The sequence below is a fragment of the Mus caroli genome, chromosome 6, assembly GCF_900094665.2.
Source record: "Mus caroli chromosome 6, CAROLI_EIJ_v1.1, whole genome shotgun sequence".
In the NCBI taxonomy this organism is placed as follows: Eukaryota; Metazoa; Chordata; class Mammalia; order Rodentia; family Muridae; genus Mus; species Mus caroli.
This window is the reverse complement of record NC_034575.1, coordinates 123,978,712-124,004,794: the sequence shown is the minus strand read 5'-3', so window position 1 is coordinate 124,004,794 and position 26,083 is coordinate 123,978,712. Positions and strand designations below refer to the sequence as shown.

General features: G+C 49.6%; 1 protein-coding gene across 2 annotated transcripts in view; it reads left to right on the top strand.

The window, feature by feature from the left end:
• Tead4 (TEA domain transcription factor 4) overlaps nt 1–26,083 on the top strand; it is a 74,856-nt gene that overhangs the window by 41,287 nt on the left and 7,486 nt on the right. Inside the window, exons 3-9 of one of the 2 annotated variants that reach the window (XM_021164535.1) lie at nt 9,640–9,704; nt 10,015–10,077; nt 13,567–13,695; nt 14,813–14,856; nt 15,295–15,350; nt 18,213–18,352; nt 19,492–19,665. In XM_021164535.1, coding sequence (XP_021020194.1) covers nt 9,640–9,704; nt 10,015–10,077; nt 13,567–13,695; nt 14,813–14,856; nt 15,295–15,350; nt 18,213–18,352; nt 19,492–19,665 — 671 coding nt within the window. The remainder of the gene's footprint in view (nt 1–9,639; nt 9,705–10,014; nt 10,078–13,566; nt 13,696–14,812; nt 14,857–15,294; nt 15,351–18,212; nt 18,353–19,491; nt 19,666–26,083) is intronic. The other variant, XM_021164536.2, reaches the window with a different exon arrangement.

The following is a 26,083-nucleotide window of genomic DNA, read 5'->3' as shown; positions in this document are numbered from 1 at the left end:
TTATGAGAGGTCCAGTGCAGGGAAGACATAGACCTGAAAGCACAAGTCTCCTCTCAAGGAGACTCCATGTTTAGTGGGGACTGTGACACAGAGCTCAACCAAGGAACTTGAAGGCCCAAGCCATCACCTGGGAGTGGAGGTGGGAACAGGCCACACCCACACAGTCAGGGAGAGCTCTTGGGAATGCCAGTCAACAGAAATTTCACCAGAAGTCTTGGAGCCTGTTCAGGGATGATGGTGGTGACAGCTCAATTAAGTCCCATTGCTCTGGTCACTTCTCCACAAACAAGCTCCTCCCCATAGCCCACAGCATCGGTGGATCTTGGACAGAGAGGCGCTCCTGCTATCCAGGTTAGAGAGCATAGCTTCTCCTTCCTGGACCGCGGGTCATAAGAGGGATGGATAACAGAGTGTAGAGAAGGGGACACCTCTCTGGAGAGAGGTTCTTAGACCATTTCAGTTTTTAAAGCCCATTGCATTTATTAACAAGGCCTTGTAAATAGCAGAGCCTGGCAGTCTGAGGAAGATGACTGTCCTAGCCTTGGGCTAAACAGCCTGTCTTTTACTTCCTCAACGCTGTTTTTATGGCATAGAGGGAAGGCTGATGTGACATGGACACTGCTCTGCCTGTTAGCTGGTGGCTTTGTGGGAAGCAAAGAGGTCATGAGATGACCAAGCTGATTTCTCATCAGAGATCCCCACCCTCAGTCGGTGGCCAGGCCGAGGCACTCCCTTCTCCTTGGGCAGTCCTTCCCATGGTGGGCCATGTATTTGAGCTATGTGTGTTAGCTGTTGGACACTTGTTCTCTGACAGATGGGTCTACCATCTGTCTGGTGGGGATGTCCTTCCCAGCCCCTCCCAGGTCCTCTCTAGGGTGGGCCAAGACCACCTGCCACATTGCAATCTCCAGCTGCTCAGGATCCCCCAAAGGCCAGGGTGGCTTCCTGCTTCCTTGGCTTCTGAGCTCAATTGCTGAGGGTGAGGCCTGCCGTTATACAGCCGGTGGCAGGGTTGGGATGGCAACACGTGTCTTCTTCCTTCTCTCTGAGTTTTCTGGGCTTTCTATCCTGTCCCTCCTCCTTCCCACCTCTTCCTCCTTTTTTTTCTCTCTTTTGGTGGAAGGTATTTTTGAGACATACCACTATATAGCTCAGGCTAGCCTTGAACTCACTCTGTAGTTCAGGCAGGCTCCCAACTAAAAATCCCTCTGCCTCAGTGCTCAGGTGGTGGGTGTGCCCCACCACTCCTGGGGGTCCCGCAGGTTTCTTCTTGCCAAGGCTCCTTGACAGGCTTTGGCAGCTCTCTCTTCAGGACCACATTCCTGTCTGCCCCTTACTCTTCCTCATCCATCAAATGTTTTCCTGAGCTCAAGATGCCACTGTCTACAAGGGTTGAGACTATGGCGCATCCTTGGGTGGTCTTGGGGGATGGAGGTCTTATCTGTGCTGACACTCAGGAGATCTCGATGATCCACCAAAAGTTGGGGAACAGAATGGATCCTTGTGAAGGAAATCTACTGCCCGTGGGGAGAAGGCTTCCACAAGAAAGACCAGCCTTTGTGTCACCATGGTGATGAATAGTCACCATCCTAGAAACCAATCTTCATAGTGCCTGGGCCACTAACAAGCCATGTGGCCATGACTGAAGCGTTTCTCCATCCTGGGCTTCATTTCCTTCTTTGGCTTAGTCTGTGGGAGCACCTGCTTCTAGGAGACATGACCAGGTTCAGTCACAGTTACACCATGTGTTTGTTAAATGGCCTCCTTGTGGGCATGGTGGTACAGATCTTTAGTCCTTCCACTCAGAAGGCAGAGGTGGGTGGATCTCTGTGAGTTCGAGACTAACCTGTTTATGTAGACTATGTACATTGTATTGTGAATTCCAGGCCTGCCACATTATATAGCAAAATCCTGTCTCAAAATAAACAAAACACACATCAACAAACAAAACAAACAACCCAAGACAAAGGCCGCAGAGGGATCAGGAGTTAAGAGCATTTGTTCCACAATTGTGAAGCACAGAGTTTGTATCCCAACATTTCTTTAACATGCCAGGTTCTATGTATGCCTGGCTCTGAGGGCATGGACAGAGACAGAAGGCTCTTTTGGACTCCCTGGCTTCCAGCATAGAAAACAGCAAGAAAACAGGAGCCCTGGGGTCAGGGAGAGACTCTGCCTCAAAACAACAGGCAGAGAGAGACAGGAGGACACCAGACACCCTCTTTTGGCCTCTGCATGCATTCTGCATACTTGAAACACACACAAACATCATCTCAAGCATGTATGATTTGTGTGCATGTGTGCATACATGTGCTGTAGTATAGGAGTGGAAGCTAGAGAGCAGCTTTCAAGAATCAATTCTCTCCTACTGTGTGGGTCCTGAGGCTTGAACTCTGGTTGTCAGCTTGGTGGCAAGTGCCTTCACCTGCCTGGCCATCTCTCTACCCCTAAATAAATCTATAAATAAATAACTCTTTAAATGGAAGGAAGGAAGGAAGGAAGGAAGGAAGGAGGAGAGGAGAGAGAGAGAGAGAGAGAGAGAGAGAGAGAGAGAGAGAGAGAGAGAGTCAGTCTGAGGCTAGATTGCATAAAGCTGACCCTCAGCCACTTGTGGGGCTATGATCTTGACTAACTTACTAAACCTCCTCATCGGTGGCATGGAGGTGATAGCACCTGCTGCACAGAGCTGTGTGCGGACCTACAGCTGTGTGCAAGTACAGCTGTGACTTCCACATCTGTATGTGTGTAAACACTTACACTCATATGGCAGCATCAGTGACTGCTGAGAGCACTGCCGGAGTCTAAGGAAAGAAATACCTAAAGCTTCCCCTGTGCATACTGGTTTGAACTGGATAACACACTGTGGGCAGTGTGTGGCTGCTGTGACCTTTCCCATGCAACAGGAAGGAAACTGTATGTTCCTCTTGGCTCCAAACACCCTCAGAAACTCTACTTCCAAACGTGGACATGCACTTCTGCCAGCATCTCCTGTGGCAGGAGGGTGGATGGAGTGGTAGCCGGGGGTGAGCAACTGGGAGACGGGAGAATGCAAAGGCATAGACAACACACTGAGCCAAAAGAGCAAACAGAGAACACTGGACACTGTGAGCAACCCTTAGCTGTGGAATTTAAAATGGCAGCTCACAGGAGAGAAGGGAGAATTTGGCCAGCCAGGAAATGTGAAGATGGTGGCCTGAGGTTTAAAGGTGCCATTGGGTAGGAGGGACCATTCCAGACCATTTCATAGCAAGATGTGCACCTCAAAATTGCTGAGGGTTTGTTTTTTGTTTTTGTTTGTTTGTTTTTTAGATTTTTGAATTACTGTCTTGTTTGCTTGTTTGTTTTTCTTCTTTTCTTTCCTCCTCTTCCTCCTCCTCCCCTTTTTTTTCAAGACAAGCTCTGTAGACCAGGGCAACCTTGAACTCACAGCGATCTGCTTACCTCTGACTCCCAAGTGCTGGGATTAAAGGGTACACCACCATTGCCCAGTTAGGGTCTTGTTTTATAGCCCTGACTGGCCTGGAAATTTATTATGTAGTTTAGTCTGGTCTTTAAACTCAAAGTGATCCTCCCATCTCTCTCTTGAGTGACATAATTACACACCTGGTAGCATTTAAAAAAAAAAAAGAAAAAAAAAAAAAAACCTTGGGTGGCAACATATTTGTCATGCCAGCACTTGGGAGGCTGAGGCAGCGAAGGCAGCAGTGGCTTTTTGTACTGAGTGCTCCTCAGGCTTGGGGAAGGGTGTCTGACAGCTTGTATTGTGGCCTATCCTGTAAGAGGCATTGCTGAGCATCCTCACTGGGTCTGGCTCAGTGCCGCAAGCAAGTGACCTGGGCAGTCATCTCCTAGATCTGTTGATGGATGTTTTGAGTGAGAGTTTTTCCAGCTTGTTTTGATATGTAACAAATAGGTAGAGTGACGTGACTGTTGTTAGGAGAGATGGGCTTACTCTTGAGTTTACGAGCTGACACTACAGGATTCCCTGTTTGCAGGCGTACCTACCACACCCCTGAACTTAAGTCCTTATAGTTCAGGCTGGCCTGGCTGTGTACCTGAAGGTGACTTTTCAAAGGAAGTTTGAACTTTAATTTTAAAAGAGATTTAATTAATTAATTAATTAAAATATTTTATTTGCATTGGTGTTCTGCCTCCATGTATGTCTGTGTAAAGGTGTCAGATCCCCTGGAACTGAAATTACAGGTGGCTATGTGGGTACTGGGATTTGAACTCTGTCTCTTTATTAAGCAGTTAGTGCTCTTAACCACGGAACCATGTCTCCAGCCCCTAATTTATTTATTTATTTTTTAAAGTACATTTATTCATTTGTGTGGATATTTGTGGATGGGTGTGAGCATGCCACCATGTGCATACTGAGGTCAGAGGACAACCCCCTCCCACCATGTGGGTCCTGGGAATCGAACTCAGGTCTTCAGTTTTTATAGCTAGAACCTTTATCTGCTAAGCCATTCTTGTTTACTCTATTGATTGGCTGGTTGGTTGGTAGGCAGGTTGATGTATGAGTATATGCTATGTTTGATTGGTTGATGTGTGTGTACATGCTATAACATGTATGTGGAAATCAGAGGACAAGGACAGAGTTGGTTTTCTCCTTCCACCTTTATAAGGGTTCCAATGATCACACTCTGGTTGTGAGGCTGTGGGGCAAACACTTTACCTGCTCAGCCACCTGGAGATCCTGGTAACCTTGAATTTCTGATTGATCCTATGGCCTCCACCTCCAAAGTGTTACAACTATAGGCATGTACCTGGGTTATGCAGTGCTGAGGCTCGGGGCTGAACTCTGGGATTCCTGTACGATTGTCAACTACTTTACTCCCTAACCCTCCAGGGAGGTTTCTGGGTATCTGATATAGACCAATAATAAACACCCCATTCTCAGGGTGCACTTCTGGGGGGAGGGGCAGTGCTCAGAGTATCAGGAGATTACGTGGTGCTCGGAGCACACTGAGGGTGACAGTGAGTGAGGCTGAGGTGTGCTGGTGGGGATGGAGATCCTCGCCCTCGGTTCACCCACCTTCAGGGAATATGTCACAAGACCATGGCAGCCATCTCCACCCAGGCCACAAGGCCATTCCAGACACTGCCAGGAACATGAAGGTGAGGTTCCCTGCAAGCACAAATCCTATTGGGCAAGAGGACCCAGAACATTCCAGGAAGCAGCTCAGAGTGGCAGGTAGATGACCTTCAGGGAGGTGGCTGAGCTGGATATGAGGGTGGACAAACCCTTTGGGTGCTTCACTGGAAGGACTTGAACGAACGTTTCGTGTGTGTGTGTGTGTGTGTGTGTGTGTGTGTGTGTGTGTTTCAGGTTCCTTGTGTATACTAGGTAGGAGCTCTATTGCTGTGCCCAGCACTCTGTACCCTTCCCCCACACCCTCTTGTATTGCTTAAGCTGAGGACCAGCCCCTGGCAGAAACAATCCTCTTGCCTCCCAAGTAGCTGAAACTCTGCTACCACATCTGGCAGGCCTTGGACTCTTCATCTGAGGCAGATGGGAAGCCAGGGCAGCACCTTTTGGATTTTAGTAGAGATGCCAGCTGCTGGGCTGAGAATAGTCTGAAGCAGGAAGCCAGGTGGAGCGATTAATAACCCAGGCCAGTATCGGTCTGTGAGAGGTCTCCATGCTAATATAGTATCTCGATGGGCCCGCCTTGGGTGCGATATTGTTGGTCTGCATTTCTGCCTTGCCACTGGGATGCCGCTGGCATGTCACTCAGGGAAGGTGAAACACAGGGGCAACAGGCTGCATGTGTGCCTTGCTGCTGGGAACTGGAGCACTGTGGAAATGTTGCTCAAGGAAGAAGAACACAGTCTAGGATAGGGGGTCCCAGCCTGTGTTTCTCCGAGTGAGAAACAGCAGGAACTGGGACAGATGTTGTGGTTCTCAGTCTCCTGTGTACCCACACACTGCCAGCAACTTTGAGGAGTTGAGAATGGTTGTCCTCGCAGGCCCACGCTGAGCCCTTGACATGATGTAGGTGGAATCTGGCTTAGTTCTGAGTACCAAATGTAGGGAGGGGCTGGATGCCCAGGAAGGGAAGCTCATTGGCTAAACACACTGCTGGTCTCTTAGCAGAGTGTCTTGGTTACATGTTTCAGGACGGGTAGTCTGAGGTAGTCCTCCGGCTGGGAGCTGATTCTAACACCTACCATTCTCAATAATGAGATTTACCTGGGTTTTCGAAACTGCTTTGACCTGCCAGCTTTTCTGTTTGGTGACATGGTTGGTTCCACTTGCCCCACAGGCCAGAGCATGGTAGCTTGGACCACAGAACTGAGGTGGGGAGAAGGGGTCTAATTTGGGGAATTTTTTTTTTTTTTTTGGTTTTTTTTTTTTTTTTTTTTTCGAGACAGGGTTTCTCTGTATAGCCCTGGCTGTCCTGGCACTCACTTTGTAGACCAGGCTGGCCTCGAACTCAGAAATCCGCCTGCCTCTGCCTCCCGAGTGCTGGGATTAAAGGCGTGCGCCACCACGCCCGGCCATAATTTGGGGAATATTTTGAAAGCAGAATGGTGAACAGACTCAGTCATTCATTCCTTCACCCGTGCGTTGATTCCTTTCATCTGGTTCCAAACACTGGAGATATTAACTTGTTTTGAAACATGGTCTCATTATGTAGCCCAGGCTGGCCTGTAATTTCTGACACTCCTGCTGTCCGTTTCCCAAGTACTGGGTCACAGGCATGGACCCCGACTGCTAGCTTTGGAGGTACAGACTGGAGTAAGAACAGACTGAATCGTGTGCTGTGCATTCTTTTCCTCTGGGACACTAAGAACCTAAACAGATGCAGATAACTGATAAGCTGCCAAGGCTAGAGCCAGAGGAGCAGCCCAAGAACATTGCCCAGACATCCCTAAGGTTGCAGCATCCCCTGCTGGGTTGGCTAGTTTTATGTTAATGTGTCACAATCTAGTCAGCAGTGAGGAGGGAGCCCCCCCTTGAGAAAGTGTCTTGCTAAGATGGACTGTAGGCAAGCCTGGAGGGCATTTTCTTAGTGATTGTTGTGAGGCCCAGCCTGTTGTAGGTGAGGCCACCCCTAGGCTGGTCCCAGGTTCTATAAGAAAGCAAGCTAAGCAAGCCATGGGAGCAGTCTACTAAGCAGCATCCCTCCAGGTTCCTGCTCTGCTTAACTTCCTGTCCTGACTTCCTTTTATGATGAACTGTGATGTGGAAGTGTAAGCCAAATAAGTCTTTTCCTCCCCACATTGCTTTGACCATGGTGTTTCATCATGGCAATAGCTACCCTGACTAAGCCTCCTGCCTTCCCTTTCCATCCAGCTGTCCCGCCACCAACACTCAGACTCGCCATCGTGTCTCCAGCCTTGGATTGGCCTGTGGTTCTCAGAAACCTCTTCTCTGTCATTCCTAACCTATTCCTGGCCTTTGTCTCTGAATTCTGATAGATTCTTTAAGCTAAGAGTGTATTCTCCTTCCCAAGAGACTGACTGAGCGGCAGGCTTCTCATCCTGTCTTTAAAATAAAAAAATAAATAGAAGGACTGGGTTTACCCTCTAGCCCAGGCTGGACTCAAACTAGAAGCAGTTTTCCCTGCTTGGACTCCTAAGTGCCTCCATAATAGATAAGGACTGCCATGCTTGGCCAGAGTTCTCACAGAGCCAGTGTTAAGCCGGGCAGTGGTGGCGCATGCCTTTAATCCTGGCACTTGGGAGGCAGAGGCAGGTGGATTTTTCTGGGTTTGAGGCCAGCCTGGTCTAATCTACAAAGTGAGTTCCAGGACAGCCAGGGCTACACAGAGAAACCTTGTCTCAACAACAACAACAACAAAAAGCAAGCTTAACATCCTAAGTGAGTAAAAATGTGTGCAATCAAATATAGAAGAAAGACTTTAGAAGAACTAGATTGAGCTAGATTAGAAGGCAGAGATCCGCTTCCACCAGCTGGCTGTGCTCCCAAAGCTCCTTTGTAGAACTGGAAGTTCAAGCCCAGCTCTCTAAACCCTAATGTTGTGGTCGCCTTCCCATTACCAACTGCTGAAGGCTCAGGCTTTGTAGCTGCAGCACAGTCACCTTTAGTTAGACACGGAGTAGAACTGCTGGACATTCATTGCACTGCCAGCAGCACCTATGGACTATGTCTCCCTCCAAAGCTTTGGAGGAGACATCTTTCAGGACTCATATTTTTAGGTGCAGACTGTCTCACACAGTGCCTGAGGAGCCCGGTTCCTCCTTTTGCCTTCCTCCCTCAGACACAGACAGGCCAGCGCTCTCAAGGCCAGCACATCTTTCTGGCAGTTGAAGGCTCTTAATTTGGACTTGGCTGTGGGGAAAGGTCAGCTTGGGGGCCAGCCTGGCTCTAGCCAAGCTCTCTAGTTACAGCCCAGGGCTCGCCTCACCTGCCCCTGTAATAGCAGCTTCCTCACATGGCCACTCCAGCCTCAGCTGACAGGGCAGGCCTCTGCTATGCCCCCTGGCCTACAAGTCAAGCACAGAGGTGATAGCTTCCCCTACCTCAGCCTTCCCTCTCCCTCATCTGGTGTTTACACAGAGGTTGACATCCCACTGAGGCCCACCTGCTTCCCAAACCTAAACTCACCCCGCCCCCCCCCCATTCTCAAACATATCTGCTCCATGCGGATATGTGTCCCCCTAACCTAGATACTGACTTCTGTTTATTGGACAGAGGGAGGAGGATCAAGGATGGACACACGGTCTGAGCCAGCCAGGGCTAGATAGCAATTCCTTTTTTCTCAAAAAGCAAACACACACACATACAGCAAAATATCAACTATGAAAAGTGACTGAGGATGTAGCGTAGGTAACTGTTTGCTTAGCGTGTACAATGCTAGGCTTGGTCTCCAGCACTGAATCAGAACCTGGCATGGTGGCACATGACTATTAATATAGCACTTGGGATATGGAAGCAAGAGGGTCAGGAGTTCAAAGTCACTCTCAGCAACATAATGAGTTCAGAGTCGGCCTAGGAACTAATAATAGTAACAATAATTAAAAACCCAATACGTCCTCTTTGATCTTATTTATAGTAATAGAAGATGTGGCTGGCTTGGGGACACAGTATGGCCTCCAGGTGATAGTGAGGCAGAGCCTTGAGCTACAAAAGCAGCCTGGGTTTTGGTTTTGGCTTTGGTGAGATTGAGAATAGAGGCCTTTTGCCTGTTATACAGATCTTCTAGCATGGAGCTATTTCTCCTGGCTGCCCTAACTGGATGAAGAGGCAGGCCTCCTCCCTGGAAACTATTAGAGTCCCAGGACCACACCTTCTATCTTCCCCATTGCCCACCAACCATCTTTAAGGTCCTCCTCATTTCCAGAGGCAGCAGAAACTATGAGAGCCTCACAGGCAAGGGCCAGGTATTTCCCACCCAGAAAGCCCTGGGAAGGACCAAGGTGTTGAAGCAGCCACTGTGGAATGAGGAGCTTGGGCTGAGTGGTAGTGGCCCACGTGTCCTGGTTCCACTCCTATCACCAGTCTGTCTGGTGACGATGTAGTCTTTTCTCACTAATGGGATATCCCTGTGTTCCAAGGAAGGCAGGGGGAACTCACACAGTCCTTATTCTAAGTCTCCACCCAAGGTGGGCAGAGTAAGCAGCCCACCTTCATGCTCTCCCCACTGAGAGGTTGTGGTGTTTCTGCAGGTCGGAATGAGCTGATTGCACGCCACATCAAGCTCAGGACAGGGAAGACGCGCACAAGGAAGCAGGTGAGTCTGAAGAGGACTCCCCAAGGGGATTGGAGAGGCATCCAAGTCTCTGGGTGCCCTGGTTCTTCCATTTACCAGCAAGTCAAACTCCCACTCTGGGATACTAGGGGAAAAACAAGCCCCCCCCCCCCTGCTTGTGAAGTACTGCCAGACTCAAGGTGAACTGGGCAGGCAGGAGTGAGCTCCCCACATTGACCTGCTCCTCACACAGTACATTCACAGTGTAGCCAGAGAGCCATGGAGGGCTAAGGGTTGGGGACACACAAGCTGACTGGGAGGTAGAGACAGGAAGTCTCTCTTTCTGCAACAGGTCTCCAGCCACATCCAGGTGCTTGCCCGTCGAAAAGCCCGGGAGATCCAGGCCAAACTCAAGGTAAGGAAAACCGTCAGCAGAGAGAGAACCCTCCTGGGACTTGGGGGTGGGGGTGGGGGTTGTGAAGTGAGGCTTTCCAGAAGTCACCGCTCTTTTTCCGGTTAGGAAAGTCAGCGCTGTGGGCCCAGGGGCATCCATTGTGTTGAGCCTGTGTGTGTTGTGTGCTTCTTGCTGTTAAGGACAGTTGAGGCCTAGCCTGGGGCATCTGTATAAAGCCATGTGTGTGGGTGGCAGTCTCCTGCTGGGCCCTACCTGGGATTTAGTGTAGCAAGGCCCAGACTCAGCATTTCTGTCCCCCCACCCCTGTGTTCTCTGAGATGAGCAGTTCCAGCTCTTCCCTCGATGGCCCTCCGTGTAAGGTGATGGGCCACCTCAGTCCTCCAGGACTCTGGACCCCATACCCTTTGGGTGAGCACTAAGAGAGGGTGAGCCTTCTAACAGGGAGACCCTCCCTCATCCCTCCCCCCCTCCCCAAGGGTTTCTCTGTGTATTCTTGGCTTTCTTGGAACTCACTCTGTAGACCAGGTTAGCCTTGAACTCACAAAGATCCACCTCCAGCCTCCCGATTGCTGAGATTAAAGGAATGCAACACAGCCACCTCTAATCCCATCACCTCTTATCTGACCGGGGCCCAGATTCAAATCGGTAGAACCACGGACCTCTCTGCCTCCTGAGAAGCTACACACACTGTCCTCATGCTTCTGTTCCTATCCTCTGCCCAGCTGTCTGACACACCCCAGAGCTGCGCACCTCCATCCTTTGTCCCCAGGACAGCTGGCCTGCCTTCAGCTGTGGATCCCTCCCTGGAACACTTACAGCCCTAAAGCCCTGCTTGTTCTCCAAGTACTCTCTCTGGTCTGCTTCTGACATACTGGGAGCCCAGGTGACAGCAGAGGACAGAATAGCTGTGTTATGTTTAGAGTGTCTAAGGGAATGTCCAGTTCCTTGGGAATCTCTCTACCATGCATCCTTGCTTCAAGAAATCTTGTATCTGTTTATAAATTGAGACTCGAAGGCAGCGGTCATTGGTCCCTAGTCAGTCATCAAGAGGAGCCACAAACCTCTTAAAATGCCCAAATTATCATGTATTTCCATCTTCCCCAGTGACTGGCCTGGGAACTATGTCCTACTTTCAAGGCTCCTGGGACCATAGTTATTAAGTTCTGGGGTGGACAGTAGGATAGGTGGGAATCCTTGGGCTTGGTGCTGTCCATCTTCATATCCTTCATGAGCCCTGTTTAGTGTCCTCATCTACAAAATGTCAGGATGATGTGGCACAGTCATTGGTAATGTCCCCTTCAACTAGAAGATGCAAGACTCTTGGCTCTGCTGTCTGGCCATTGATGTCATCCTTATGCTGTCCTTTCCATTTCCTCTTGCCTCTTGCCTCATGCACCGAGGATGTGGTTTTCTGAGCCCTGTCATTTGTTTAGATTAAGGATACAGGAAGGGACACATGTTGCCGGCATGGAACGGATGGAGCTCTCTGGACTTGGTACAGTTGTAAATCTCAGTAGCCCTTAGGATATGGCATGTCAAGTCACCTCAGAGAGAGGACTGGGAGAGCTGGCCTAGGATGTCTTCTTCTCCCAGAAGGACAAGACATCAGTTATCAGAGGCAGCCTTTAAGAACAAGGCTAAAGTTTATCCACAGAAGGACAGTAGTTGAGGATGCCAGCAACAAATTTCACCCATTCCCTTCTTTCACAAGCAAGCACATAGTGGAGAACAAGTAAGCACATAGTATGACTTCCATGTGCTCTGTAGTGAGTGCTGGCTGCCGATACATCCTAACACATTTCCACTGTCCCCTTGGCTGGCACTGCCTTCTGTGCCAGCTTGCAATGTCTCAGTCATTTTTCTGAGACAATAAAAAAATTTCTCAGTCTGGGTAATTATAAAGCATAAATATGGATATGATTGTGTATGCCTATAGTCTTATCAGCAGGCTCACACAGAAAGCTCTTGCAAGCCCAGGCATTTGAGAACAGCTAAAATAGGCAGACTGTCTTTTTAAAAAGAGGAGAACTGAGCATGATGGTCCACATGTGTAATCTTAGTTACTTGGGAGGCTAAAAGAGGAGGACCCAAGTTCAATATCAGCATGGGCACTCTAGTGAGACCCTATCTCAAAAGTTTTAAACAAAAAGGGGCTGGTGGTAGAGTATAGATTGCCTCTGTATTGTAAGGCCCTGAATCCAAGCCCCTGCATCATGAAAATAAAATGGATTGGGACCGTGGATATAGCTACTGCAGGGTTGAGTGGTTACCTAGCATGTGCAAGACCCTAGGCCCAAACTCTAGCACAAAAAGAAAAAGAGAGAAAGGCTTAAAGATTATGGCACTGGAGAGTTGGGCAGTGGTTAAGAGCGCTTGTTGCTCTTACAGGGACCTGGGTTCTGTTTCCAGTACCTACATAGCAGCTCACATCTGTAACTCTAATTCCAGTGGGTCTGACACCCTCTTCTGGCTTCCGCAAGCACCAGTCATGTATGTACGCACTGCACATAGACACATTCAGGCAAAATACTCACACGTATTAAATAAATAATTAATGAAAAAAAAGAATAATACAATCTCACAATCTGAGAACATGGCTGCAGTATTTATTCAGCATCTGTGGGGTCCCTTCTTCCAGCATGAAAGCATGGAGAAGGGCGTCACCACATAGAGAGCAAACTCCGACCAGTCAGTCTTCCTCTCCTTGTAGACCACTAATGCTGGCTGTCAAGTGGACTTACCTTCCTGACTTTGCTGAATTACCTTCCGAGGGTCCCAGCGCTAAATAACCACCAAGCTGTGAACATGGTGGAACAGTTGAGCCCCAGAGTGGACCACTCTTAAGGCTATCCCTGCCTAATCTGTGACTCAGTTCTTCATAAGAGATATCCTCTGCCCTCCTGGGGTCAAAGTGTACTAGCCTTTCTCAAGGTCCTTTGTATGCTGCTCCAGGCCACACCTATTTCCAGATTGCTCCCGAGTAGCTTCTAATTGTCCTGCAGATTTTTAAGCTACACAGGTATCTGCCAATCTCAGCTTTTGCCTTACTCAAAGCAGACTTGGTTCTACCAAATTCTCACTCACCAGGAGATATTGACTCACCAGTGTCTCCATTTGATAAAGATGCTAATTGGAGCCTCAGGTTCAATGGTAGAGCTCATGCTTAGCATGCTTGAAGCTTGGGGTTCCATCTCCAGCACTAGAAAGAGACAGAGAGGAGAGCTAGAGAAGGCAGTGTGGAAAATCGGGCAGGCAGCCTGGCATACATAGTCTCTAGCCAGGTTCTTGTGTCCCCAACAGATGAGGAAACTGATCAGAGAAGCCAAGCCACCTGCTCAGTCACCAGCACATTAGTACTTCAAACTTCAACCTGGCCTGCAGATCTGGCTGCCAGCCCTGCACAACTTTTCTGACCCCAAGGCCAGACAACGCCTCCCCTGAGCCTGGTTGGTGGCCCTGCTCAGGTGTTCCCTTCCCATGTCTCCCCAGGACCAGGCAGCTAAGAACAAGGCCCTGCAGAGCATGGCTGCCATGTCGTCCGCACAGATCGTCTCGGCCACAGCCTTCCACAGTAAAATGGCTCTTGCCCGGGGCCCTGGCTACCCAGCAATCTCAGGGGTAAGTGGGGCAGCCCAGAGCAAGAGGCCAATGCAGCTTTTCCTCAACCCTTCTCTTCTGCAGAGTAGAACAGTGGCTAGTCTCAATTCCTGTCTTCTGAGTCCTTCCAGGGCCCATTCTAAAAGCATAGCTTTGCCCCGTGGCAGAACCTCCGCTTATTCTTTAGCAGTAACACAGCAGGCCTTTGGAGAGAGGCAAGGGACTGCTCTCGTAAGCTGCCCAATGAGAATTGGCTTAATTTATAGTTGAGGAAGCAGAAGGATGGGAACCCAATCCCAAGGCTTTGACGTCGCACTACGGTGTCCTCAATACCCACCCACCACTCATCTTGCTTGTCTCTGCTCCTGCTCTGCACCCCAAGAGTGCCCGTTCCGAGTGGAGAGCTGATGTCTAGGGACAAATCTGTGCTCAGATTTCAACTTTGCCAGCCTAACAACCAGTCTCCAAGCCATGTCTGCATCGTCACACTTTTAGAATGTTCCAGAAATGGTCCTCCTTCCCAAGCTTGTCCTACAGCCTGAATAGCTTTTCAAGATGCCCCACTTGCACTGTCCTCCCAGATGGGGAAGAACCACTGAATGTCTTGAATTCCACATGTCTTTCCGTTATCATAGTGAGAGAGAGTCTTAGTGTTAGTCGGAATGTTAAGTAGATGGGACATAAAATGTGTGTGTTGACACTTGGATTAAATCATTCTTTTTTTTTATATGTGCGAGATGGGAACACAACTCAAGAGCAAGCTAGGCACACGCTCTACCACTGAGCCCCTGAGTAGACTTCTTGGCTCTGGGAACTCAGAGCCACACATGCTTAGAGGCCTTACATTGCCCTGTGATTCCAGATGGGAGGGAGAAAGTGCCCGGTCAGCAGGCTGGGCTTTCCCCATGGAGCATAGAGAAAAACACACCTTGGTGTGGCCGCTGCCTGTTAGCATTGGCTCAGAAGCCTTGGCTTGCCTTCCTCCACTGCTGGAACTGCCTCTCTTCTGCCTTTTCCACCTGGAGGCCTGCATGGCCTCTCCCTCACAGACTTTCCCCACGCTCCTCGCGCGCGAGTTCTGGCCCCATGCACAACGCAGCTGTGCTGAGTCTGCACTTTTTTTTTTTTGCCTCCACAGTTTTGGCAAGGCGCTTTGCCAGGCCAACCTGGAACGTCCCACGAGTGAGTACGGTTTACCTTTTTACCCCTCACTTCCTGAACTGAGCCTGGCTAGGGGAGATGGGGCAGGGGGGCACGGGCTGCATGCAGTATGCGATCAGCCTATTCAGGGTAGCTTTGCTCTTGGACATCACTTACTTAGTCTGCAGTGTCTACACTCAGAGCCATTTACTTAAATGCCCGTCTGTACAGGGTGTAGGTGGAACTAAAGCTTGATACCCAAAGGGGCATCAGGTTGGCCCCAGAAAGGATGTGAGGTGGATTGCCTCAAGAGATATTGCTTCTATAACTCAAACACAAAGCCTGGGGGATTTGGCAGGGGAGGGTGTTAGAAACCAAACCAATGTCTTCTAAGGCCTAAGGCCACCAATGGCCAAGCTACCAGAGCGACTCCAACACTCTCCCCAGAGCCTGATGCCTCCTCTCTCTTTTCTCCTGCAGTGTGAAACCTTTCTCTCAAAACACCTACCCTGTCCAGCCTCCGCTGCCTCTGCCAGGTAGGTGGGTGGTGCATGATCCCTGTATGTGTCACACCCTCTGCCTCCTGCCTCAGGTCCCAGGCTCCCAGCACCCGGGTCCTGCTCTTACCATGGCGAGATGTCATGCTGCAGCCATGCCTCATGGGCCCCTTGTGGCATTCTGGAGTGACACCAAATGCTGTACTTGTGCTCAGGGCCGGCTGGATTGGATTGACACAGAATGGAAGGAAGCACTTTTGTGCCCAGGTTGCCCTTGTAGGGTACATGTGCTGCTGGCTCTTCAGGCTTTCCCCTCAGAGTGCTACCATCGCTTCTCAGTTGGGAGCTGAGAGGCACAGCTTTCCAAGCACAGGAGACCCTGATGCCTGCTGGGCATTGATACCTAAGCAGTTGCTGGTTTGGTCCCTCCCCCAGGCTTCAGTTCTGAACTTCTCGCAGGAGGCTTCCTCATCTCTTTCCACACTGCAGTCCAGGCCAGGGTTTTCACCCTTCCTTGGGGAGAGAGCAGCTATACCATTCTGGTTGTGGTTCCTCAGGCTTCCTGGCAGCCCTGGTGCCTGCTCACTGCTTCCTTCATCCCCATACAGAGCATCTCTGAGTTGGGTCCATTCCTCATGTCCCTGTCCTCTTTTCTGTTCTCTTCCCTCTGTCCATGCTGATGCAGTCTGCACTCAGATCCACCTAATTCTTGCCTGGAATACTGCAGTCTCCTCTTCACTGGCTCTCTCTCTCGCCATGCTATTCCCAGCCTTAAGATGCTTCTAGGCAGCGTGGTTCCTGTCGGTGAGCTCTGAGCTCTGCAGTGGATCTGCCGGACTCCTGAGCCTCAGCTTCCTGTGCTCCCTGTTCTGTCCACTGTGCTCCCTGCTCTGCCTCTGGGCTGTGGTCACTGCTCCTGGGCCATGGATCCTCTCTCCTGCCCCCACCCAGGTGCCCACTGTTTGCCCAGTCAGGGCTCTGCAGACCTCTGTCTAGCCGAGGTAGTCTTCTTTCTTTGCCATTCCTGTTTGTTCTAGGCCAGCTGTATCTGCATATCCTTGTGGGTCCTCACTCTCTGAACACCTTCCTGGGTGCCCTGGGGCTAAAGGAAGGAAGGAAAGGGGGGATGGATGCCCTCAGCATGGGCTGGTGTGTTCAGCATGGCTGGCTTCTCTCCTGGACTGTTCTTTCTTGGTCTCCTCTTCCTTTTGTTTACCCTGGGCTGTGTCCACTGCTTCTGTCCAGGATGCTAGAGGCCATGAGGCTCACAGAAGAAAAATCTGGATCCTGAAGACCTTGCCTCTACTGTGTCTCCCTCTGTCCCATCCTTTTTCCACAATGAAGAAGGAATGAAAAACTGCCCAGTTCAGCAGCAGGGAGCTTGCCTAGATTGCTATCTGCATCAAAACCACAGCTCCCATCTTAAATGGAATAAGGGATAGTTTACTCTGGAGCCATTAGGATTGACCATGGCCTGGGAACACAGATTTAGGTTACCCCCAAACTCCATGTTCCAAGTGGACATGGGATCACAGGGGTTTTATATTTTTACTGGACAAAGAAAGTCATGAATCAAGACAACTTTAAAATACACTGGTGGCTATACCAGAGAGGCAGGCACAATGAGATACAGGGAGCTATTCTACAGGTCTAAGATGCTCTGTGCTGACGCCCTTAGCTTTTAGAATGGCAGAAACTAGCGTTCTGCTAAGTTAACAGCTTCTGAGAGGTGGCTATTTATTGCCACGTGGTATTAGTTCAGATACAGAGTGAGGTAAGGAATGCATGTTCCAGAAGACTACAACTAGCGTAAATAAAGTAATTAGCCTCTGAAATAAATTCCCGATCTTCCCACAGTGCTGACATTCCAATTGGCCCATCAGTCTCTGTAGACGCAGAAACTCCTTCCAGGAGTGTTTTGTTCCCAGCCAGACACAGCTGCTTTTCAGGAATTTTTTTTTTTTTTTTTTTTTTTTGGTTCACAGTGCTTGCTCCAGGCAGGCTTCCATCCCTAGTATTACCAGGAGAAAAAAAAAATTGTGAAGCTGACCATTTCTCAGCCCAGCTTAGCTCATCCATGGCCTTCCTTGACTTGGGAATGGAATCCATCCTGTTTGCCAGCATCCCTGGCTCTCTACAGAGCCTTGTTTCCCACTACCAATCCAGAAAGGTCTTCCTTAAAGCTCGGCTTTCCAGATTCAGTCAGCTGGTTCCCAGCCCCCACACACTTGCTTTGGCTGGTTCCCAGCTTGGAGCACCCCCACCCCTTCTAGACTCTCATCCTTCCTCCCTCCCCTCTCCCTCTTTCAGCTCTGTAGAGCAGGCTAGCCTCGAACTCACAGCATTCTGCCTGCCTCTGCCTCTTGAGTGCTGGGATCAAAGGTATGCCCCACCTCTGCCCTGCTTCTTAATGCCTTCTTTAAGCCTCATCTTCCTGATTGGCCTCAAAGGCACCAAGAAGTCTTCTGTGGTGCTGGGGGCCCTCCCACCTCATCAACACTAGCCTAGGTCTGTGTTCACTCCTTAGAAACCTTTGTCATAATTGATATTCTATGGGTTTGAGGCAACTGTGAGCCCTCCAGGAAACTTCCTGCTTCCAGGGCCTCTGAATTAGTGTGCTGTTTGGTTCTGCTGGTTATCTTCCTACCTGGACTAGAAATTACCCTAGGGCAAGAATCCTGCAGTGCCTGCCCTAGTTGCTTTCCAGGCAACCTGGGCTGCTGAGAATCCATCTGCGTTGATCATAGGCCTGTGCAGAAGCTTGGGACCACTGAGCTGGATGGGGCACAGGGTCTGCCCTGCCACGGCACATAATCACTGGTTTTGTCAAGTTCTTACTGAGGATAGGAACAGGGAGGACAAGGAGGGACAAGTCCCATGTGTCTCTCTCCCTTCATGTAGGCTTTGAGTCTCCTGCAGGGCCCACCCCCTCGCCCTCCGCACCGCCCGCTCCTCCGTGGCAAGGCCGCAGCATAGCTAGCTCCAAGCTCTGGATGTTGGAGTTCTCGGCTTTCCTGGAGCGCCAGCAAGATCCCGACACAGTAAGTCCCTCTCGCATCTGACTGTCAAACTCCAAGAGAGGCCATCGTAATCTCAAAGGTTCTGCTGCCATTGTAGGGCCCCAGTCTTGCAGGCCCAGAGTAAGTCACCAATCCCACAGGCCTTGTCCCCAAAGAAAGTCCTCGAATCCTGCAGCTTCTGTCTCCATGCTATATGTCACTGTTAGTGGAGGCCCTAGTCACATAGTAGGTCCTCTAATACCCACCCTATTAAATGGATTCCCAACCCTGGAAGTCCTGCCCCCACAGAAGACCTCACCTTCCAACCTTCCTGCCTCTTCTGGCTTCCTTCCCTTTCCCTCAGGTCTTAATAGATTACTTGTTCTTTCTTCTCCCCTCAACTGTCTTATGTGTCATCACTCTCTCCTCCCTTCCCCTTCTTTTACTCTGTTCTTTCCCTTGCTTTGTGTATATCTCCCACCTCAAGCCTTCCTGGCTTTGTTCTCCCTTTCTGTTCTCTCAGGCTTCTCCCTGTCTCTTATTTCTCTTCTTCTTCTAGTGTCCTTTCCTCCTAACCCTGCCCCCTACACACCACCCCGTCCTCCACTCCTTAGCTCTGAGGGGCTCTCAGGAAGCTAGGATGACTCTAGTGTGGAATCCATATCATCTGAGACAATAGCAGGGTACAGCAACAGGTTACTCCTGACCTTGTCATCTAGGGTTTTACTGCTGTGGACAGATGCCATGACCAAGGCAACTCTTATAAGGATAACATTTAATTGGGGCTGTCTTAAGGTTCAGTCCATTATCATCAAGGTGGGAACGTGGCAACATCCAGGCAGGCATGGTGCAGGAGGAGCTGAGAGTTCTACGTCTTCATCTGAAGGCTGCTAGTGGAAGACTGACTTCCAGGGAGCTAGGAGGAGGGTCTTAAAGTCCACACCCACAGTGACACACCTCCTCCAGAAAGGCCACACCTTCTAATAGTGTCACTCCCTGGGCTAAGGATATACAAACCACAACACCTCCCTTTTCTGAATGAGGAAACTGAGACCTGCTCAGATAGGTAAAGTTATTTGCCCCAGATCGCAAGTAGGCAGTTGGGCTGTCTCTCTAGCCCACTCTTGGCTAGAGAAATTCTCAATCAGACAGTCTCAGATGGATTGTTCTTCTGTCCACAGTACAACAAACACCTGTTCGTGCATATCAGCCAGTCAAGCCCAAGCTACAGTGACCCCTACCTCGAAACTGTGGACATCCGCCAAATCTATGACAAGTTCCCAGAGAAGAAGGGAGGCCTCAAGGAGCTATTTGAACGGGGGCCCTCTAATGCCTTCTTCCTTGTGAAGTTCTGGGTAAGCCCTGGGCCTCTCTTCCCTTCATTCAGTGCCTTGAGATGGTGAGGAAAGCTGGAAAGAGAAGGCACAGTGGTGTGTAGGAGGCAAAGGGGGTGGGGTGGGGCGTCAGGAGGGAATACACACAGGAGACCACTCACCGCTTTTGGAAGCTGGGTGTCAGATTGTGATAGTGAGGCCATAGAGCTGTGCAGACAAAAGGCTTTTGTTTCCTTTCTTTCTCTCTCCTTTCCTTGGTCCGTTTCTTTCTATGCCAGGGATAGACAGCTAACTGGGATAGATAACTAAGGCATGTTTCCCAAATCCTGCATGAACTAAGAGACTCTTTTTGGATGGTGGCTGTGGCAAGATCCTGGCCAGGAACTGGGGGGTTTAAGGAGGTAGTAGTCCTGGGGAAAGACTGAGAGGTAAGTAACACAGGGCTAGGAGAGTCTGCATGGTTGGTTCTGGGCCTGATGCTGGTCCCCACCTGGTTCTCCGGGGCTCATCTGTGAATCTTACTGGGCTCGGCAGAGCTGGGAAAAGAGAAGAATGGCTTAGGATGTCTCTTAGTGCAGCCCAGCCTCCCATAAGGAAATACTCATGTCTGTCTCAAGCAGTCCTGTCCACAGGCTTGGCCTCTGCTGTTCTCCTCGTCCCTCTGTGGATGCTGGGTACATAGAGTCAGTTCACAAGATGCTCTACTCTGAGATCAGGAGTCACAGAACTGCCCACAGCTTTCTTCCAGGGCCTACAACACACAGAAGACACATGGGGGACACCAGGGCAATGGCTAGTAAGGGCAGGAAGTCCTCCAGGCACCTGACTGAACTTCAGATATGGAATTTTTCCCATATCTGACACCAGGCCTGGGATCCAATGCTGACTCTCCCTGCTCCCTGTGGTCTCTGCCACAGAGGACCACCCAGATGCTTTCCTTAGATCTATGGAGTGCACTCTATTTAGTTGCTTGTTTTTTTGGAACTGTGGTTGGAGGCCAGGACGTCAGCCTTGGTAGACAAGTGTTCTACCTTTGAGCTGCACCACAGCCCTGCCAGCTGGCTCCTCTTTCTATCTACTTCCGTCCCAGCCTAATTTGCTCCTGAGCCTCTTGGTAAACTGGGAGTCTCTCGTCTTGGAAAGAACATGTTGACAGTGAAGGTGTATACAATATCCCAGGTGGCTTTCAGTCCCTGCCTAGGAATGCCCAGCCCAGCCCAGCTCTCCCTACTGCTGAGCCAGCACCTGGCTCTCAGCAGAAGACTACAGTGCTGTGTTAGAGACCCGGGGCCTTGCCTAGATAGACAGTGTGCGATTTTTTTGCCCTGTGATTGCAGGAATAGCTGGTTCTCCAAGCAGGTTGGTCCCTGGATCTGGATCTGAGGTCCGCAGGATCTTCTAGGCAGAGAAGAGGAAGGCCATTTCCTCCCTAGCAATGGATGAATAGAAACAGGAGAAAGGAGCAGGGAGGTCTGAAGAAAGGTACCTGAGATAGAGTAATAGAAAACAGAGCAGCCGGGCAGTGGTGGCACATGCCTTTAATCCCAGTACTTGGGAGGCAGAGGCAGGCAGGTTTCTGAGTTCAAGGCCAGTCTGGTCTACAGAGTGAGTTCCAGGACAACCAGGGCTACACAGAGAAACCCTGTCTCGAAAATAATAATAATAATAATAAAATAGAGCAGCTAAGGTGATGGTTCTAGATGGTCCTTAATTTAAATTCTAGGGCTTAATTAATATGGATGAGAAATATGCAGTGTGTGTGTATGTTGGTGATCAACTCAGGGCTTTATATATAAAGCGCTTGCTCTACTGTTGTGCTACATAGCATTCCACTGATCTTCTTAGACAAGTGTGTTTATAGCTATGAATTCCAAGAGTCTTTAATCAGTAAGGAAAAGCTTTTGATTCTTGTGCTGATTCCTTCCTAAGACCTGGAGGGTTAAATTGTGATCTTTCTTTCAGTTTTATATCCTGTTAGTAAACATTTATGTCACTGTATCTTGGTGTCATAACTAAGGCATTCTAGATTTATTTCATTATAGAATAAAAACCCGCTTTACATCCCTTTCCATTACCTGAGACTACTCCCATGGAGCGAGTCCTATATCCTTGAGCAAAAGCCACACAATGTTTGCAAAGAGCTGAAGGCTATGCTGTGACTACGTTTCCTCTGTTGCATACCTTTTCTTTCTCCTGTAAGTAAATGGCTTTGTTTCTTTGTAAACTGGGTATTTTAAATGAAGATATTCTTAAATTTTACAGATGGCTCCATGAGAGCCACCCTATAAAACTGACTCAGCTTCCGGGGGTTCTGGGATTACAAGTGTCCACCACACCATGTAGCGTACAGCAGCCCTTTGTAAACACACCGCTCTGCTGCCGTGTGATGCCTGGCTTGTCTTGCAATGTGTGTACCTGGTGCCGTTCTGATTCACTCTGCCTAGGGAATTTTATGATCTGCTTTTCTCCTTTCTGAAAGTTTTAATATCGCCTCGATTTCTGTGTTTTCAATTTCATATTGATGATCTTTGGGTTATATCCTGTCTTTCTTCCCATCTTTGGCTCTAAACTTTAGAGTGTAGGCATCTTTAATGATAAGATTAGAGTCTTCCTATTTCAGGACATTTAAGTGTGTTATTTCTTTGAAGCTTTCTCTCCTTCATTTTGCCAAATCCCTAATGCTACCCCAATCCCTGGCTTATACTCTTTGTTTTTTTCTTTTTTGGGAGGTAGTAGGGAAGTTGAAACTGAATCTCACTGAATGGTCTAGGCTAATCTGTGACTCATGATACAGCCCAGGCTGTCCTCAAACTTGTAGTGATCCTCCTGTCTCAGCCTCCCAAGTGTCAGGATTATTGGTGTGAGTCATCACTGTGTTTGTGTGTTGACTGTCTCTTGTCCTGGAGATCACTAAGTAGGCTAGGCCAAAGCCCCAGGGCTCTCTTTCTTCCCCACCTCCCCCAGCCCCATCTGGGATTACAAGTGTGACCCTGAGCCTGGTCCTTCTTCATGGATTCTGAGGGTTGAATTCAAGCTCTATTCTTGCAAAGTAAGTCCCTCAATTACTATTTTTTTAAAAAATATTTTCCATTTTATTTGCCTGGTTTCTTTTCTTGGAGACTTGCTTCTCTTGTCTTCTAACTTGGATTAGTTATATCTGAGTGCATATTATCCAAAGCCCAAGGCATCAGTGCATAAAGCAGTAGTTTTCCATTCCTATAGAAGAAGCCTGGTGGTGGACCCTCCAGGGATGAGCTGACTTCTCTGTAATAGCCCGGGAGCCTGAGTCCTCTCTCCTTGTCATCCTCAGTGTGTGGCTTCTGTTCTCAAGGTCATGGACACTGGAATTCCAACCATTATCTCCACATTGCAAACATTAGGAAAGAATCCTATGTAGCTCCCTGTGGGGTCCTTTCTAAAGTCCTACACCAGGTGTAATTATCTCTATGGCTGCACCTTGCTCTGATGAACTAGGGAGATGCGAACTCGGCAGCTTTGCTGTGGGTTTCAGTTAGAATCATTGGGGTAAACAGGCAGCCTCCAGTTTCTCGTGTGTTTAGGGGGAGTCCTGGGCTTCCCTCCATTGCATTACGTTAACTAGTGGCTTTCTCAGCGCTGGTCCAGCTGCCCCTTGGATGTGACTGGAGTCAGAAGGGAGACCCAGCTGTCAGTGCAAGATGTGGTTATCAGTTCTATACCTTGGAAGACAAGGCATATTTAGGGCCTTCTTTTAGCTGGTAGGCTGGTAGTTTCTCTCTCTATATATATATGTGTGTGTGTGTGTGTGTAATTAACATATATTAATTATACACACGTGTATATGTGTATGTATGTACCTATATTCTGCGTATAGGGATTCCAGGGCCCTGCCTATGCCAGGCAATCCCTGTACAAAGCATGCCAGGTAAGCCCTATACAGCTGAGAGCTGCTTCCTGGTGCAGTTGGTGGCAGTAGTTTTTATCTACAGACACATTTCAAATAAGGCTCATCTTAGAATTCCATTTCACAAACAGTAGAAACTGACACATTGTGCAGACAAGGGCTTCAGTCTGAGGCATGCTTCCTTGGCTGGGTCTCTTGTTCCTGTGGCCTTTTTCAGTATATTCAGGGAAGACAACAGATCACAGGAGCACTCACGTTATGAGGTCGCATGGACTCCCTCACTTTTGATTTTTGCTACATCTCCAAAGGTGGATCTGTGGATAATCTTGTCTTCAGAGGAGAAAGGGAAACATGATCAGAGTAAACAATTTCACCAGACTTAACCCAGTCTGTTGTAGGACTAGAACCAGACAGCAGACCTCAACAGTAAGGCTCCAAGGTCAGGCAATGCCCCCAGACACAGCTTTGGTGCTCACCCTGGTCCTGGGAGGAAGCTGAGGATTGCTTGAAAGACTCCAAGGGATGTCATTGGTAACAGAGAAGAGGTCAGACTTCACTGAGATCATGCAGGCCGAAAGGGGAGCAATCAGGCCATTTGATTTTCTAGATCTTAACCTTCCTCCCAGGAAACGTTGGCAAAGTCTTCCAGGTGGAAGTGAGTTAGAGCCTCCCTCTGTTACCTTGTTAGGCCCATTTCCTCTTTTCCTTCCCTTAGGGGACCGGGGTGGGGGGGCAAGGAACTGATAGAAGAAGTGGGTGCTGGGACAGCTGGAATGCCAGAAGTTTGACTGGGCAGGTCCCACAGACATGCTTGGATAGGGCTGTATTAAAAACCCACAAGGCCATTGCCTTCTGGCAGCACAAACTCCATAGTAAGTCTGGGCCAGCCCAGCACATGGTGGCTATGAGAGCCCTCACCCTGTGGCAGGCAGCTGACTTTTGGGCTTAGCGTTTCCTGTGAGATTAAGTCACTCTTCCTCCTTTCTTTCTTTTTCTTTTAACTCTTTCCCCCTTCCCTTTTCCCTTTTCTTCCTTTCTTTGATTTATTTATTTATCCGATGTATATGACACACCAGAAGAGTGCATCAGATCTCATTACAGATGATTGTGAGCCACCGTGTGGTTGCTGGGAATTGAACTCAGGACCTCTGGAGGTGCAGTCAGTGCTCTTAACCACCGAGCCATCTCTCCAGCCCCAGTCACTCCTCTAGAGAGCTGCATCTTAAGATTAAGTCTTGGCTTCTGTGCCTCTGTTTCTCCTTCTTAAAGGTTAGCTGTTATTCTCATGGGCTTCAATCTGGGAGCTCGGATCTTATCCTCAGCCTGAGTGCTGCCTCCTTAGGGAAGGTGAGGTCAGAGAGGGAATGCCAGAGACCAGCACACTGTCTGTCCCCATGTGGGAATGGCTCAAAGGCAAAAAAAATACAGTGAGATCAGGTCAGTCACGGGCAGTCTCCTGCCCCTGGCCTGTTCGCTCCTCCTATCACTGTCTGCTGTGGTCTTGGACACACACTTAGGAAGGAAACCTGTCCAGACAAGAAACTGTTGCCTGTCTCACGGCCAGCCTTCCTCCCGCTGCCTGTTTGCTCCATCTGCCTGCCAGGGTGCTGCGGAGCTGATGAGCAGAGCCCGCCCAGAGCAGGGCCCACTTTGATTTCTCAGAGTCTGTGCAGCAGCTCCTCCCTCTCCGGAGAGTTGCGCTCACACTGAGGGGCTGTGGTGGTGGTTCTGCCACAGGCCTGGGCTTATCAAATGACATCCAGGTACAGCTGGCAGGGGAAGGGAGGGGTGGAGCTGTTAAGGCCCAGTTCTGAGAGGGCGCCCACTTGAGCGAGAGCTGGAAAATGGAAACCCCGTGCCCCATAACCAGTTGAAAATTACCAGGGGCTGCCTCTCCTTGTCAGGGGAAGGCGTGCCATTTGGCACACTGGGTAGAGCCAGGACAATTCCATGGGCCTTTCCATCATTCATTCCACAGCTCCCTTCTGGGCCCGACATTCCTCCCAGACACATGACAATCAAGGCTGTCTGCTCATCTGTCAGTCACCCGATCCCTCACACCTGTTGCAGGCCCAGTCCAGGAGCTGCCCACCCTCACGGAACAGCTATGAATAGGGTGCATGGAGGGGGTAGTGTGTTCCAAAGGCTGGCCACCGAGAGGAACAGCTGTCCTGGGCTACAGCTGCAGGGTGAGCTGGTGGTAAAGTGGGATGGATCCCGGAACCCAAGGACTAGCCGAGGCACCTTGAAAGGGGTCCTCTGGCATTAGCCACCACCTCGAAGATCAGGGTGACACTGGCCCCTCCCTATCTCACCGGTCCTACTTTGTTCTCTGTTACAAATTCTTTCATAATACACAAATATTCCGTAGCCTTTTCTTGCCCCATAGTCCCCAGAAACACTGGTGTTTTGAAAGGATCCTAGGGTGGGAGGGGTGGGAGGTGACTGAAGTGTTTGCAGGGCTCAAGTCGAGGTCTAGGACTCAGGGGTAAAGTATATACCCCTATACACCATACACCATACACACACACACACACACACACACACACACACACA